Source organism: Lemur catta, chromosome 5 (assembly GCF_020740605.2).
Source record: "Lemur catta isolate mLemCat1 chromosome 5, mLemCat1.pri, whole genome shotgun sequence".
NCBI classification, from domain to species: Eukaryota; Metazoa; Chordata; class Mammalia; order Primates; family Lemuridae; genus Lemur; species Lemur catta.
Genome location: NC_059132.1, coordinates 76,159,564 through 76,176,907, shown reverse-complemented (window position 1 = coordinate 76,176,907; position 17,344 = coordinate 76,159,564). Strand labels below are relative to the sequence as shown.

Genomic DNA, 17,344 nt, shown 5'->3' with positions numbered 1-17,344 from the left:
GACGTGGAAAGTGACCCAGACGAATCAGGGGGGGCACCCGGGAGGCCACCACAAACTCACCCCAGACGCTCTCCAATGACCATGGTTATTTCATTCTCAAAACTTTGCTTCTACCTCAAAAAGCTCTTCATAAAACTGAAGTGATGTACTCAGGCCACTGAAGCTAGCAGAGCTTTTACACTTCAAACACTCGGTTATACTCACCATTGAAATTACTAATTTGAAGTTTTATCTTTTCCAATGCTTGCTGCTATACTCTGTATCCAGGGCGCTTAACACTTTAAGTTTCAAACTTTATCACAGATAACAAGAGTCCTTCCACTGCCTCCTCTCCACAGCTTGATCCTTCTCCTTAACTTCTCCAGGTTCCCGGATTAGGCCCGCAAGCAACACTCAGATCACAATCCTTTCATTTCATAATTCTTAATGTTACGTACTATAAATCATTACTGCTTATATGATGATCTTCCCCGCTTGACGTTCCAAAGTCTCTATCATAACAATCATAACTACAGTGCAACTTTGAATACAGAAGGCACAGCAAGAAGTAAAATGAGTAAATGAGTCTAACTTCAAAGAACTCAGAAACCATCAATATTTAGAGACTTTCATTATAAAAATAACCTAGTTTCAGAAAAACAAAGACTTAACATTGACTTATTAAATTCCAGTCACTAAAATATATTAAAAGTTATATTTATTAAAAACTAAAGAAAGGTTACTTGATATCTTGTGATATGGGGGGAAGAAAAAAAACCTAAAGAAAGGGGCTGGGCACAGTGGCTCATGCCAGTAATCCCAGCACTTTGCAAGGCAGAGGACCACAGGAGGCCAGGAGCCCGAGATCAGCCTGGATAACATAGCAAGACCCCCATCTTTACAAAAAATTGTTTTTAAAAAATTAGCCCAGTGTGGTTGCACATGCCTTTAGTCCCAGCTATTTAGAATGCTGAGGTGGGAGGACTGCACGAGCCCAGGAGTTCAAGGTTGCAGTGAGCTGTGATCATGCCACTGTACTCCAGCCTGGGCAACACAGCAAGATCCCATCTCTAAAAAAACAACCAAAAAAAGAACCTAAAGAAATGGGTTAAAACAACTCTTACACACTCCTTCTCACAAAAATATTCCTATTAACAAGTCCCAGGATCAATGTCCCTTCATATTATTAATATATTTAAAATGTAACATTATTCATACATATAATTAAGATGCCCTGAAAGTAAATAATACAAATGAGTTATTGTTTTTAATTATGAAGGAAAGACACTTACTGTATTCCAAAATCTAGAACTGATGGCTGAAAATGTAAGCCTTTTCCACTAAACAGCTTGTCTGAGAAGCTAAAAAAGGAAGAGAAAAGAGAGATTAATTTTTGTTGTAATGTTAAAATTTGGATACTGAGTTAAGAAAATGTATTATACTTAGACTAATGGCTCTCACTGCATGAGATATAATTTTACTCCCTTACAGATGAATCTGTACTAGATTTTAAATGATAAAATTGAATTATCAGAAGTCTAGTATTATTCTAGACTTGTAAAATTTAAGAAACCCTTAGATTATGGTTAGTATAATGTCATATCAAATGTACAGATCTTACAAGCATTCAGACAAAAATGGGGATAGATTTAATTTTTAATAGGCTTCATTTCTGGATGAATTAAGATAACATGGCTATTTTCATAAACCCTAAATCAAGAAAAGACATTACAAGTAAAGCTGGTTGGAAGGGAGGAGAGTTTTGGCCTCTAAATTTGTTAGATCATTTGTAACAGGGAAAGGGCAGTGTAGCATAGAAGCCACCATCGTCTGTATTTTTAAGAATAACAATCACATAATATGTCACATGGCAGATCGGGTCACATTTTTAACAGTTGTTAATCATTATTATGATTTCATCTGCCTTCAGAATCAAAAGTCACAAATCAATACAGCAGAAAAACATACAAAGAAAACATGTAAAAGTAAAACCATAATAAAGATATAACAAAAACTATAAATGTTACTCATTTAAAAACATAAACTACTACATATATATACACATACACAAGTATCAAAAACCTATCAACTTCCATGTGACATTTCAAAAGCCACATAATCCAAAAATGAAAAACTAGAGAAGCTCCCAAAGGTAACATACATAACTGTTCTCAAAGACTGGAACAGGCTTTCCAAAATTAGAATCTTCCCATTTTCTCCTCCCACCCAGCAGCCCTCGACCAAGCTGGTTTCCAGGCTGGTCCAGGCATGGACACTCGAGTTTTAAACCTGCTGACCAATAAGCAGCTTTACAACCTTCAGCCAGTTCCCCTCCAAGGTCCCATTTTCCCATCCTGTAGGAAGAAGTCTAGCTGCAATCTTCTCTTGCTGCCTACGCTTTCTGCCTTTATCTGAGCTTCCCTTCTTCTAGCCTCTTTCCTAAAAATCCCCCTCCATTACTATCTGTATCTCCTTTATTCTGTCTCCAGCATCAGCTGTATTAATAATAAAGGTGACTCCTCAGTCTCCACTTGTTTTGCGTGTGGGCAGAGAAGAGGTCTGCTATTTACTGGGCTCCCTGAAACCTCAAAGACCGGCACTAATTCCATGACTTGCTTGCAAAGAAGGCCACTAACATACATAGTTGCCTCCAGAAATGATTTCAAGAGACACAGGAGGCGACAGAGGTGAAGAGGTGCACCAGGGGTACCCAATCCAGACCAAATGGCCAGGACTCGGCACTCCAGAAAAAGGAAATAGGCAAAAATCGTCTTTAGAAAAGTCAGGCTGCTGTGTAAGTAATGAGTAAAATAATTAATGACAGTCTTCTTCCTGTCTTGTGCACCAAAAGGTGAATTTGCCATCAGATTTTACACGCCACTTCCAAATGAATAGACAAGGTTTGGAGGATTTAAGTGATTCACCCAAGGTCACATAGCTACTAAGAGGCAGAGCCCAAATTCCAATCCCGATCTGTTGAGTTCAGGACCACCAGCCCTGTGTCAGGTTCAGTCACTGTGTGACCTACCCAAGCAACCGATGGGATCTAGCCTGCTGGTGAGGGCTTGGGCTGCAGAGGCCAGACAAACCTGGACTCCAGACCAAGGCCATCACTGTCTAGTCCTGAGTGGGTCAGCCACTTAACTTCTCTGAAGTCCCGGCTTTATCATCCGTAAAATGGAGATGACTGAGGATAAAACAAGATAATGATGCCTTTGCTTCGTGTCTGGCACATGGTTAAGTGCAATAAATATTAGATCGTATTACTAAGAGGATGGCATTCCTCTAACAAGAGCAAACAGAACAGATGGAGAAGCCAATTGAGCTTACAGTCAAAGTTGACCTCTGGAATTAAAAGTCCCAAATGAGATAGCAGTAATTACCTCTGAACAGAACAAATGAAATATGAACCTGGGCTGTCTCATATCCTCATAAGAGATTTTTAAATTCCACAATCAGAAAGTTTAACACACCCAATAAAAATCAGACATTTAGGGCCCAACCTAAAGTAATATGGTACAAATAGCCAGAATTTCTTTAACTTCAAAGAAAACTCTATTTTTGATCCCAAATGGAGGAATAAAACTATGCCAATGTTTTTCCCTAAAAGTCATAAAATAGATTCTCTTTTCCCATTGGTTGATTTCAGCTAACTTGACTTTACAATTTGGAAAACACTATATCAAGTTACAAGGAGATTTAACATAACTATATAAATTTAAAAGTTCTTATAGGTAAAACTATTTTAGACATAGGTATTGATCTGAAGCACACTCACACACATACATGTCCTTAAATATTTGTTAAAAAGACTGCGGGGTGGGTATAGGTGGCAACAAAGCACCAAAATTTAGTCCACTATGACCTCAACAATTATCCCCAAATATCAGTGCTAGCTAAGAAATAATACTGTATTTGAAATGCCAGAGTTTTCATTTCTAAACTGACAGCATCAAAACAATAACTTAGTCTCAAGAACCACAGTGATACAAGATAAAACTTCCCTTTTCCCCTTTCTCTCAAAAGTCAGCATTTCACCTTTCACCCTTAATGATACAAATGACTCATTTATGTCAAAGTCCACCGGGCCTCGTTCCCTCTTAGGAGTCTCCACATCTGGCATCAGACACATGCATCTTATAAATATCAATTATAAATTTATGCCACATATTTTTTAATGTTACCATTTCTCTATCTGCAAGAGAACTGTAAGGAAAAGGTCTTAATTAAAAAAGAAAAATAAAAGAGGGCAATTTGTTCTTTAACAGGAGACAGGACTAGGGATAAGAAACATGAGCAAGAGTAACGTGAGGTGAGTGAGCTCTCGTTTATACAGATCTGCTCCACGCACTCTTATTCCTTATTTTAAAGACATTCTGCAAAGAACTGGGTGGACACGTGGACAAAGATTTTTGCATGTTATTTTGAAAAAACATTTATCTTTGCCTAAGATCACCTGGCTTTTTTATCTTTCTCTTTTTTTAAAACTTTGGCCACATTTTTTTTCTATCTACATAAAACAAAGAAACAGCTGGAAAAGGTGGCTAGCACTTTCCAAAAGAAATTTCACTGGAAATGAGAAGACCCTGGGTCAGGTCCCAGCTGTGCTGTGAGCTCCCATGTGACACGAGACTTCAGTTTCTTCTTCGGCAAAATGAGCGAGTCACACAGCATGATTCCAAGATCCTTAGAAAAGCAAGTGGATGCCCAGATTCCTTATTCCTAGGAAAATAAAATCTAACCAATGATATCAGACACATCCTTTTTAAAAAAAATCAGTCCAGTAACTTAGATTATGAAAATAAATTAACTGTGATCAACTGTGCCTGCTGTTCACACACGATATCTGATCATTTCAAAGGCAATGCAGGCTCCTAGGCCAACAAGCAAAACTCAACGATCAAGAGAGTGCAAGGAGTTAGAGAGGGGCAGGGCCACTTGCCTGGGCTTAGTTGTAGGGAAGTGGCCATTTAGAAAATTGCAAAAAAGGGAAAAAAAAAAAATGAGCAAGGGAGTTCAACGAGAGAAGAGAGGAAACCCAGCAAAGGCTTCGGAGTGCAGGGCTATCTATCTAAGTGGGCCTCAACGAACAGCCACCAGGGACAGACAATGAACAGAGGCCACGTCCAGCAAGGCTAAGGGCAGGAGCAAAGACAGGAAGGCTGAGGACGGGCCACGCTGGAGAACACTATTCGAGCAAAGACAGCAAGCACAAGCCAGCTGGCCTGCGGCCCTGCATGCAGGAGTGCAGAGGGGAGCCCCGGGCAGAGGGCGGCCTGAGCCCACCGCAGCTACAGGGAAGACTGCTGGCCCGAAGGGTGGCGGGGAGGGAGGGGAAGCCAGCAGGCGCTCCATCAGATCTGCGCTGACCAATCCCTGGAGAACACAACAATGCTTCAGAAGAGGGCCCATCCTTCTCAGGTAAGTGAAGAACACCTCCACCTCCTAACAGCAATCTGAGACCCAATGGTGACTGCCTGGCAGGGGTAGAACTGCCTGATTTTCCATATTCCTCAACAAACTAATTTTCATCCATCTCTTGACACCCTGACATCTATAGTTAGCTGTTTTTCACATGCAAACTCTTCCAACACCTGGAGAAAACAGTATTGCTGCAAGAAAAAAAAAATCTTTAAGGGCATGAACAACACAACAGCTTTAGCCACCAGATGCAGGCAAAGAAAGTAGCAGGACAAGAGGAAAAGTTTCCTACCCTTTGACAAACCCTTTCTGCCTCAAAAAAAGGCAGAAGTAGACTGCACCAAAATAATGCTATTGTGTCTAGACTCTGAAGTGTTCAAGGAACATGTTATGCTAATGAGACACTTACAGGGCTGTTCTTATTAGTCACAGGAATGTGAGATCCCACAGCTGGAAACGCAGTGAGAGACTCGTAGACTCCATGACAGGAGGGGTTCATGTGTTAACCTCCTTGGTCCCCTTCATCTAAAATGGGATACTACTTAGTCATTCACCATGTTCCCCTGAGCAGGGAGCAGGTATTTCTAGGACTCCACTGCTAACCACAGAAAGCTTAAAGGAATTTAGTACTTTTCCATGAGGCAACTGGACCTCAGATCAATCCTTGCACAGATATAAAAAGCCCCACGCCAGGGGGAGTCTAGACTGATGCATGCCAATAATTAGCCTGGCCACTCCAGGGCAAGGCCTCCCCGCCAGCTCCCAGCACCAGTGCTGCCTGGAGACTCCTGCGATCTGAGGCAAGGCACTGAGCTTCTGGGCCTTCGCTGAAAAACAAACAGCCTGAACTACATGATTTATTAAGTAAGTTATATAACTACATGACTTATGAAAGTCTGCACCATAATCTTAGTGCAAGTTGTTTTCTTCTGTTTTTATTTTTAATTAAAAAAATACTTTTCCCCCAGAAGTTTACTGATAGGAAAAAATGCAGAAGACACAGGCATTGCTACTTAAGTTTAGAACTGCCATTCTTCCTGGTCAATTAACTACTTGCAAAGAACCATTTATAACAATGGAGGCAGAAACCAGTATTTTTCCCCATTAAAATCCCACAGAGGGGACGAAAAAGTCATTTTGTTGGATATGATTTTCCTACAGTTTCTTTCACTGTAGAAAGCTTTAGGCTTCGAGATCAAAGCATTAATTAATTAAACAAAGAGGAATCAGAGAAAGCCCTGGGAGCAATACAGACAGTGGTCTGCTGGAGGCACTCTCACCCATGGCAACGCCGGGGTTCCCGGCAGCACAGCCTGCAGATGGCCAGGCCTTCCTAAGGCAACCACAAAAGTCCTCCATGCGAATCTGCCCCTCCAGCTGCTGCTGACCTTCTCGGAATCCATACCTCCCATGGAGGAGATGTTGCTTCTCTCAAAGACTAACCCTGCTACGTTTTCTGGATGAATCCTGGGTTCACAGCCCCTGTGCAGCCCTCTCTGGGACTTCCACCTCTCCCTCCCCACTCTGTCTCCTCCACTTACAAACATGAAGAGACGCACGTGCCGCTCAACTGAGAAAAGACCCTCTTCCCTAGCTGCACGAAGCCCTCTCCTCCTTCCCTCCGTAGCCAAACTGCTGGTGACAGTAACAATGACTGCAAGTACACTTACTGAGCACTTACAGTGTACCAGATGCTATGTCAAGCACTTTATCATCACATATAATCCTAAGAACTTGGTGTGGATACTATTATCACCCTGTTTTCGAACACAAAGAGACGCTTTGAGAGTTTGAGCAACTTGTCAAAGCCTGCTTAGCTCTGGGTGGTTGAACAGGAGTGAGAACTTGCATTCAGAGCCCCTCTGCACCCCTTGCATACACTGCTCCCACCCCTCTGCTCTTTGGCACCCAGGCCTCTCATTCCCCCAATACGGCCCATCCTGGTCACCGAGGATCACAAGCTGTGAAACCAAGTACTGAGCTTACTTAGCCTTTCCACTGGCTACTCTCTCTTGAATCACCATCCCTCGGTTTCTAGGAAACCTCCCCACTTTTCCTCCCTCCTCTGGCTGCTCTTTCTCCCCTTCCCTCTTAAGCTCCTCTTCCTCTGCCCATCTCTCCCACGCTGCCCCTTCTGAGACTCTTCCTCCCTTCTCTTCTCACTCTGGCCAATCACACCCACCCACTGGGCTCACCTATCACCCATACGTTGACGCTTCCAAAGCAAACATATGTCATTTCTGCAGCTGTTCAGCATCTTCCCTACTCCATTTGTAGATTTCCCGCTGTCACCCCTTCTGGATTTGTAAAGAGCCAGTTACTAGATTCACTAGCCCTGCTTGCAGCTAGGACGCTGGCAGGTGACCTAGACATCTCCAGACTGACCAGCCTGAAGCATGGCCTCAGATACGGATGGCACAAGGAGGGAGGGAAGGTGGAGAATTCGTCCTGGGGGCATCCACAATAGCACTGCATTGGGCAAGCAGCAGGGGGTGTTGTCCTCCACCGTCTGGAATAATTTTGGCTGTGGTTCAAGCTAGGTCCCCTTTTTACTGGTTTGTTCTCCAAGCCTGGTTCTTGAGTCTTCCTAGAGATTCTGTTAGCTGCCCAACTTCTTTTCAGTAAATTCCTTTTCTGCTTGAATCAGCCAGGGTTGGTTTCTGTGGTTTGACTGATTCATCTCCCAAGCCTGTGTATCTGTGGCCTCGACTCCTCCGCTGAGCTCCTGACTTGTGTTTCCATCTGCACCAGAAGCCATCCGTGGATGGCGCAAGGGTACCTCCAAAAGGAATCCAAAATGCAGTTCAACGTTTTGCTTGCAACGCCCCACCGGTTTGCTGTACTATGTTCCCAACTTGGGAGTGGCTTGCCCCACCTGCCCAACTGAAAGCCTTGTTGACACACTGATTCCTGTGTCTCACTGAACTCCATACTCAACCAATGCCGAGGGCTTTCCAGGGATTTCACACCACTCAAATCTGTCCCCTCCTTTCTATTCTCACTGTCAGGAGAAAAGCATTACATTTGCCATTCAAAGAATTTTAAAATATATTATTATGTTTACACATTTAATCATACCACATTCTGCATGCTATAAAGAACTCCTTTAGCCAAGTGGTTAAATGACTTTACAAAAACCTATAAAAGAACAGGCTAGCAATTAAGCTCATGTTCCCCTAACTCTCGTTCCAACTTTCTCCGTACTGCAACTCATGGCTTCTCCTCTGTGGTTTAAAGATTTGGGCCAGGTGCAGTGGCTCACACCTGTAATCCTAGCTCACTGGGAGGCCGAGGCAGGAGGATCGTTTGGGCTCAGGAGTTCGAGACCAGCCAGAGCAAGAGCGAGACCCCATCTCTACTAAAAAATAGAAAGAAATTAGCTGGACAACTAAAAATATATATAGGAAAAAAATAGCCAGGCATGGTCTAAAAGTATATATAGAAAAAAATTAGCTGGGCCTGGTGGTGCATGCCTGTAGCCCCAGCTACTCAAGAGGCTGAGGCAGAAGGATTGCTTGAGCCCAGGAGTTTGACATTGTTGTGAGTTAGGCTTACAGCATGGCACTCTAGCCTGGGCAACAGAGTGAGACTCTGTCAATCAATCAATCACATCTTTCTATTCTACTATGTGTTTAAATAATTAAATATGATTTCAAAATCTGCAAAATACAAAATCCACTTTGCATTATCTTTTAGCTCTAGGGACAAGTCAGCATGAAAAGTTAATTTAGGATTAGATGTCTCTAGCATCAACAGAATTTGCCAGATGCTATACATAAAAAAGAGGAGGCCAAAGCAGAAGTTCACATAGTTGAAGGACATTTTCCTCTCTGATCACATGTGGACAGTGCAAGTTCATGCAATACCGTAACTATTTTTAGAAAACCAACTTTGAGTGCTCATCGTGTCCATATAAGTTTAGATATTACTTCCGTGAAGGTGAGCTAGCCATTTTTTTAAAGCTCATCTATGACATTTTGAGCAATTTGGTAGATGAACTTATTCACACTGTAAAAGCAGGAATGCCAAATCCCACTGAAATTCATTTCTTTCATCTACCCAGGCAGTTAGACTCAGGAATCCAGAGACAAATAAAACAGTGTCCCTAACTTTCATAGGCTTCTAGTATCATGTATGTATCACATATGAAAGATACACATCACATATGATACAAGGTAGAGCACTTTGAGTGTTCACAAGAGGAAAAGATCATCTGGTGCAGAGTAGGTTAAGAAAAGCATTCTGCAAGAGGTGGCATCTGAGAGGGTCTAGAAGGCTGGATATACTGTCTTCAGATGAAGTTGGAGGAAGAAGTTTCAAACAAACGGAAAAACACAAACGCTAAGGTAAACAGACTGCAAAAATGTTGGTAAGATAAAAACTGAAATACAAAACATAATTTTTTAGAGTTTCTAAGGAAGAATACTCCTATATCACTGTATGTCCCAGAATGTTTAATTAGTATTTTAATTAAAACACATTGAACAGGACAGGCATGGTGGCTCACGCCTGTAATCCTAGCACTTTTGGAGGCCGAGGCAGGAGGATCGCTTGAGGTCAGGAGCTGGAGGGTACAGTGAGCTGTCATGACGCCACTGCACTCTAGCCTGGGAGACAGAGAGAGACCCTGTCTTTAAAACACACTCACACACATACACATGCTGAACGGACTGAGGTTTTATTAAAGATCTCAATATGAACAAATGTATCAAAGCAATCTTCAGACAAATACAAAGAATGTTAGCAATGCTGCCAGAAAAATCTAATGAAAAATGTCTAAGCTTTTTAACCATCCTTGAAGGGCCAGCCTCCTGGCCTCCCTGGCCACAGCGAGTGAAGGAGCCTGTAGCTTCGCAGCAAGCGTGACGGCCTCGTGCAATACTCACTGCCCAGGCCCGGTCCTGCTCCTTGGAATACCTAGACAATATGTCGTATTCAAAAGGTTCAAGTCTTCTCTCTTTAAAATCTAGCCTAAAAATGCACTTTTTAAAAAAAGTAATATAGCAGAAGGCTTTTTAATGAGACAGGTTCAAGTTGCCCACTGAACACACCAGCACATACCACACACTCACAGAGCATAACTTACTACTGCCACCTCACTTCTTACATGATATACTCCCGCTGTCAGAATGGCTGAAAAGCTGATTTTTCTCACGTGAAACCCAAGGAATACTGACACTGGAGAAACTGGTCTAGAGTATGCCCAGAAAACCAAGTACTCCTATATACAAATCAGAGGAGACTAGTGGGTTTTTGAGGTTTGGGTTTTTTTTTCCTTTGGGGGGAGAGGTATAACTTCAAAATGTTACATGAAAAGTAACTTTCATTGGAGAAATAGTGGTAAAGGTCTCACTGTTTCTTCTCCAGGGTTCTGTGACAGGGAATGCTTTTTGGATCCTAATGTCTCTGCTCTCCTTCCATACAATGGCATTTTTAGTTGGGCACATTTCCGAGGCTCCCGTGCAGCTGGATGTGGCCACGGGACTAAGTTCCAGCCAACAGGATGGAGGCTGAAGGATCACGTGGCAGCTTCAATCTGCTGCGTGACCATCAACGTCTCCACCTTGCACCAGAGTCTGAGCCCCCATGCGCTGGGGAAGGCAGTGCAGTCATCTGGAAGGAGCAGGGCCCCTAAAGACTTCCTGGAGCCAGCGGGCAGTATATCTCTCAGGAGAGAGAAAACTCAAATCTTGTTTAAGACTTCAACTTTAATTCTAACTGATGTAGCTTCTCACCCTTTTCTAACTCCAGAAACTGCCAGGGCAGCTGCCCAAAAGAACTACAACTATGCAATGGTCCCATCATTCCAGCCTTTCTGGGGAGGATGGGGGAGGCGAGGGGGTGGGTTCAGGAAAGTGCCCCCCTTTCTCAAGTGCCCAGAAACAGAGATTCCCAATAAACTATAAGGCTAAAGCAACAAAAGTAACCCAAACCTGACCATAAGACAAATAAACAAAAAGTTCCCAAGTAAGAAAAGGATGGTCCTGCTGCCCTTCACTAGCAAAAGCCACAAGCTGTGGTGGGGGATTATGGTGGCTTTGGTCCCCTGCTGATGTAAACTGAGACATGCCTGTATATGACTGGTTCATACCCCATCCTTCTGCCTCATGACCAGACATGCAGGGGCAGGCAAGGACCTCCGTGAGACGTGTCAGGGAACCAAGGGTGGGAGGGTATTCCAGATGGATGTGGACACACCAGAAATAAAAGAGGTGCTAGAAGGAACACACAGGTGATGTCCCTGCCTGGCCTTCTAGGAACAAAGTCCTGGAAGGGGCCTTGCCAATAAGAGCCCACCACCATTTACATTTCAGGGAAGGCAAGAGGTAAAAATTATTCTACTTTTTAAAGATTGCTTGAAATTTCTTCAATTTTTGATACATATTACACCTCCTTACCCCGGGCTGGTTGGCAGGAACCTTACAATGGGAAACAGTTGTGTTCCTGCTCCATTTAGAGTTGTTCAACACTGTATCAAACTGCAGAGCTCTTGCAAAACCAGAAGAGGAAAAATTGGGGAAAACTGCATCTTGCTTCCTAGTCAGTATTAGGAGGGAGATTTCCATAGCAGTAAAAGAAGACCAGGAACGTGGCTCCTGCCTGTAATCTCAGCATTTCGGGAGGCCCAGGTGGGAGGATTGCTTCAGACCAGGAGTTTGAGACCAGCCTGGACAACATAAAGAGACCCCATCTCTACAAAAAATTTAAAAATTAGCTAGGTGTGGTGGTGTTATAGAGAGAATGGCCTGGGAAAAAAAATTGGCAAAAATGTTTTTTGTCTCTTTAAAACCTCCTCACACTTTTCCAAAATTAAAAGCTGCATCCCTGCCTCAGTCTGGTGGTTGGGAGGGGCAGGGGAATGTCTTTTGTTCTATGTGCTCCAGGAGATGGATCAACTATCTTGGGCGGAGATCACAGGACTGTGTTCAGAGGAGATGGAACGATCAGAATTATTAACCGTAGAACTGAAAACCATCCCTTTAAAAGCTCTGTATTTCTGCTTAGTATTAGGATGATGGCATTTTTAGGCAGGAGTCTCCATCCTCCTCATTTGCTGGGCAAATTAATAAACTCCTCTTTCCTTCTCCTCAAACCACTTGTCCTCATTCTGTCAGGGGGGCTCAGAGTCTGAAATGTCGGTTCTTGGTGCACTCTAGGCCAAAGAATGACCAGACACGCTGAAAGCAAGGTAAGCACACAAATGAGGTTTACTGAGGAGAGGAAGACAGAATTATAGAGTAAGAGCAAGATACAGGTTTACACAGCAAGATACATACGCCACAGAAGACGACCAGACCCCTCGTTGTAGCAAGAGACCTTGGTTATGGTCTGGATCTTGTTTTATAGTGTCTGGACTGGACTCTCCTCATGGCTCAGATGTCACCATGGAATCACTCTGATTGGACAGTTGGGAGTTCTATGACCTGAGTCTTACTACCCACGTGGATCTCTCGTGAGCCCTTCTAAAAGCCAGTTGTTCTAGGTCCCTTTCCAGACTCTATCGTACCTATGCTGCTTGGCCCGTAGGCTAGAGAGTCCTCTCCATTCTTTTGCAGTTGGAGCACTAAGTTCTGATTGACAGATTCGTGGGATGTTCCCTCCTCCCCCAGGTGTGGCAGTCACCCGCCTTGTCCCCAGGAGGGGCCGGAGGTCCCTAGCTGTCTACCTAACAGTTCTTCTGATGTGGCCTCCGAGCAAGTGCTGAGCTTTCTGTAACAGGTGCATGTGCCTAAAGTGCCAGCAACGCAGAAGGCTGAGGCAGGAGGATCCCTTGAGCCTAGGAATCCGGGCTACGATGACGCCACTGCACTCTGGCCTGGATGACAGATCGAGACCCTGTCTCAAAAATAAATAAATAAATCAAGGAAAGGAGGAAGGAAGGAAAGAACGAACGAACGAACTTGGCTAAATTCTTATAGGCTCACTGAATCCCAATCAGAGACTGCACAAAGGTGGAGTTAACGAGAAAGATGAGCACAGGACATCATCTAATGTTCCTGAGATCAGAATTTCAGTTTCCGTTGTTATAAAATTGAGGTAATACCCTTAAATCCATTGTGAGGATTAAATGAAATGTGTCTGTAAAGAGCTTTGCCAAGCGTCTGGCACAGTGTTCGCCCTTGGTGAGGACAGTCCATTCTAAGGTCAGCAAAAAAGCAGAAGAGTCGGATTCATACCCTGATGTCCACGAACTCTACAGAAGCAAATCAAAGGAAAGCTAAAAAGTGTGTGTTTCAGAATTTCATTTATTAGAGGTTTCGGGGAGGTGGGCAGAATGCCTCCAACAGAATTCCAGAGAGCTGACAGCTCCAGGCCATACTCCATGGGAACCGCAGCAACCGTGGCAGGAGCCTCCCTTTCAATTCAGCCCAGGGAATTTAATTGTTCTTAATTATACAGAAGCCACTCATATGCAAATCGTGCACTAAGAGTTTTCCTTTTAAATTGTAATTTTTCTTTCAAACCCTTGAGGCACTGGAGTGTTATCGCTGAAGATGTCACAAAAGAAAGAATGGCCCTGCGTGGTCCCTCAAGCCCAGGAGCGAAGGCCCCTTTACCCTCTCAGTCCCGCACTGCAGCTTGTCACCTCCCACTGGCCAGGTCTGCGGCATCTAGCTCCTGAGTCTGGTTTTCAGCCCAGCTCCTCTCTAACAACTCCGCTTCTCCTTCCAGCAGGCTGCATCCCTAGACAAAGCGCGGTGTGAAACCCGTGCGCAGGAAGGCAGGGGGGAGCAAACATCAGCTGGGAGCAACGAGGTTTCACCCAGCCAACCCTTGCATCAATAAACGCTAATTCCAAAAGCAGCAGAGCTCTCCAACAAAAATTGTGTTTTGAAGATTATAATAGCAACACGAAAAAAAAGTTGCCGTGACAAGTAAATAAAAGGAAACAAAACTGTTGTGTGCAGCATGATTACAACTAAAAAAAATAAACAGAGGAAAATGAGACGGCAATTACCAAAATACTAACAGCAGTGTTAGGATGAGTAAAGCATCAGTCACGTTTCCCTTTCGCCTGATTTTCCAGAATTGTTACATGGTTCAGAACCCTTGAGGACATTAAAAATGTTCAGAGGGATGTGCTTTTAGAGAACGCAAGAGCCATAGGAAGGTACATTCTTCCTAAATATAGCTTATGATTATTTCTTTTTACAGATTCAAATAGCACATTTCCACATTTATAAGTTCTTTAAAAGCTAACAATAGTTTTAATTCCAAAACACCTGCTTATGTTATTTTGCTCCAGTTCCTTTAATGCGCTCCTCAGTCTCCTCTACCACCTGATGAACGCAGAGACACCCGGGCTAAGCTGGGCCCCTGTCCTCCTTCTTCAATCCATCCAAAATCACTCACCTGCTGATGTGATCCAACCTTAAGGCTCCATAGGTCACCAGAAATTTACATCTCAAGCCCAGGCCTCTCTCCAGCCCAGCACCCCAGCTGCCCTCCCACATGTCCTCTGGGATATCTGAAAGACAGCTCACACTCAACAGGTGTGAGGCTGAGCTCCTGGTCACAGCCATCTCCGCTCAGTTGTTCATGCCTGTAACCTCGGAGCCCTCACCTCACACCCCACATCCTATCTATCGGAAATCCCAAAGCAGCCAGAACCTCACCAGCCCGACTGCCACAGCCGGTCCCAGCACCACCATCTCTCTGGAGCGCTTGGCTACCGGCTGCAAGAGCCTCACTGTTCTCCCTGCAGCCCCGGCTCAGCACGGCCAACACGGCCTCTTCAAACCTAGTTCAGGTGGCATCGCTGCTCTGCTCAAAACCCCCACCAGGACAAGGCCCCACACGGCACCCCCTCCCCACTCCCAAAAGACCTCACCTCCTCACCTTGGTACATACCCTGCTCTCACCTCAAGGGGCTTTTGGCTGCACTGTGAATACACCAGGTATATGGTCCCACCCTAAAGCCTTTGCAGTGGCTGTTCTCTCTGTCTGGAACATTCCTCACCCAGAGAGCCTCATAGCAAACTCCCTCACCTTCCTCAGATCTCATGCTCTTAATGAGCCTCAACCCCCTGTTTGTAACTACAGCCCACCACCACACAATCTTCATCCTCTCCTTCCCTGCCCTGTTGATTCAACATTTTCCATATCGCCTTCTGACATCCACAAAGCTTAGCTACTATATTTGGGTTTGCTATCTGTCTCTTCCTCATACCCTGGGAGACAGCAAGGCCACGGGGACAGGGGTTTGGGTCTATTTTGTATGCTAATGCGTCCCAAGCATTTAGAGAACAGTTGCTCAGTAACATGTGTTGGATGAAGGAAAACTTTCCCACTGGTGTCATGGATCTATAAAATCGCAATTCACGCCTCACATTATTTCTTTTTAATTATCCAGTAAGAACCTGGCCTCATCCTAACATGTCAGAAACTACAGACTCGTGAAAAATGTTTCCCAAATTTCAACTTAAACCTTTACAAAATCTAATTTACAAAAACCAAGTATGTGTAGATTATTTTTCAAAACCAATGTCAAGTAAGTCATATTTCTTCTTCGGCTTCTTAAAAATATCAGGTCTAGTCATGCCAAGGGTATACGAAATTAGAGTGATTTGCTAAATTACAAATGCTGCAATTGTCAATAAGACGGCAAGATAACTAAGAATCTAAAAATACAGAAGATGTAGGATACTACCAAGGAAAATAAGGCATTGAATCAGGCACTGAAAAGATAGGTAAGAGATTAAGCTGGAAATTGTGCTATCGGATGGATCTGGACTGCAAGAAGAGGTCCAGGTTGTTAGCCCTTGGTGTGGGGAGAATCTTTCTGAAAGTAGCACCCACAGCCTGGGCCCAGTTCAAATCCTTTGACTAACCATCTGAGTCCGCAACGTCGGATACTGCAACATGCCTGAGATGGTTCTTACAGTCCCACTGCTTGAACAAATACATCTGTAATCCCAGAACGGAGAAACACATCAAAACCCATAGGATTCATAAGCCAGTTACACGAGAACATAGGCAAGTGAGGTGAGGCACAGCACCCAATCCACAACCTCCCCTCTGCTCTGCTGCAGACATGCACCCTACTCCCACATCTAGTGTCCTCGGCTACCACAGGGGTGAAGTAGCCAACGGGAAGATAAAAGGGCTGAGCAATAAAGAACCCTCAAATCCACTGTGCCTGAGACCAACACCCCTGCTTCTTCCAGGTTACCAGAACAATTGAATCCCTTTTACCGCTTAAGCTAGATGAGTGGAATCTGCCACCTGAAGCTGAAAAGGTCCCGACTAATAGGTAGATGAACACAGCAACTAAAATGTAATTCATGAGGTTGGGTCTAAAAGTCAGGAAACTGAAACACTGAAATACATTTTATGACTATTTATGAAAACAAATACTTTCTGAGAAATAGGATGATTTTGCAAAAGGCCAAAGATGATCTGCATTCTCAATAAAAAAAGGAAAAAGGTGTCCCCTAAAAAGTACAAATTACATTATCTTTATAAAAGATACCAACGGCCTCTTTTAGGAGGGACAAAAATATTCTAAAATTAGAGTGCAGTTGTGGCTGTACAACCCCACAAACACACTAAAAAACAATGAATTACACTCTTTAAACAGCTGAATTGTATGGCATGTGAATTATATCTCAATGAAGCTGTTTAAAAAAAAAACAAAAACAATAGCAACTAAGTACATACGCCAGCCTCCTGATTGAATTATTCTTGTCAGGATTCCATGCAGCAAAGCAAGGAGGAGCCCATTTCTGCAGATGCAACTTCTCAAACATGTGCCATACAAGCTCTGCCCAAGCTCATTCCCTTTCTGGGCACACATCCGCCTCCTGTGCATAATGAAAATGCCATATGCAGATGCATTTGATTAGCACCATCCACATTTCCCATCATTATGCAGCACCTTGCAAGCTGCAGTTAATTCCTGCCTATTATCCAAGTGCAAAATCATTCTGCCTAATTTCAAGCA

General features: G+C 43.7%; 1 protein-coding gene across 3 annotated transcripts in view; it reads right to left on the bottom strand.

The window, feature by feature from the left end:
• Window positions 1–17,344, bottom strand: part of TMEM131L (transmembrane 131 like) — a 154,488-nt gene that overhangs the window by 82,431 nt on the left and 54,713 nt on the right. For all 3 annotated transcript variants that reach the window (XM_045552137.1, XM_045552138.1, XM_045552139.1), the window contains exon 4: window positions 1,272–1,340. In XM_045552137.1, coding sequence (XP_045408093.1) covers window positions 1,272–1,340 — 69 coding nt within the window. The remainder of the gene's footprint in view (window positions 1–1,271; window positions 1,341–17,344) is intronic.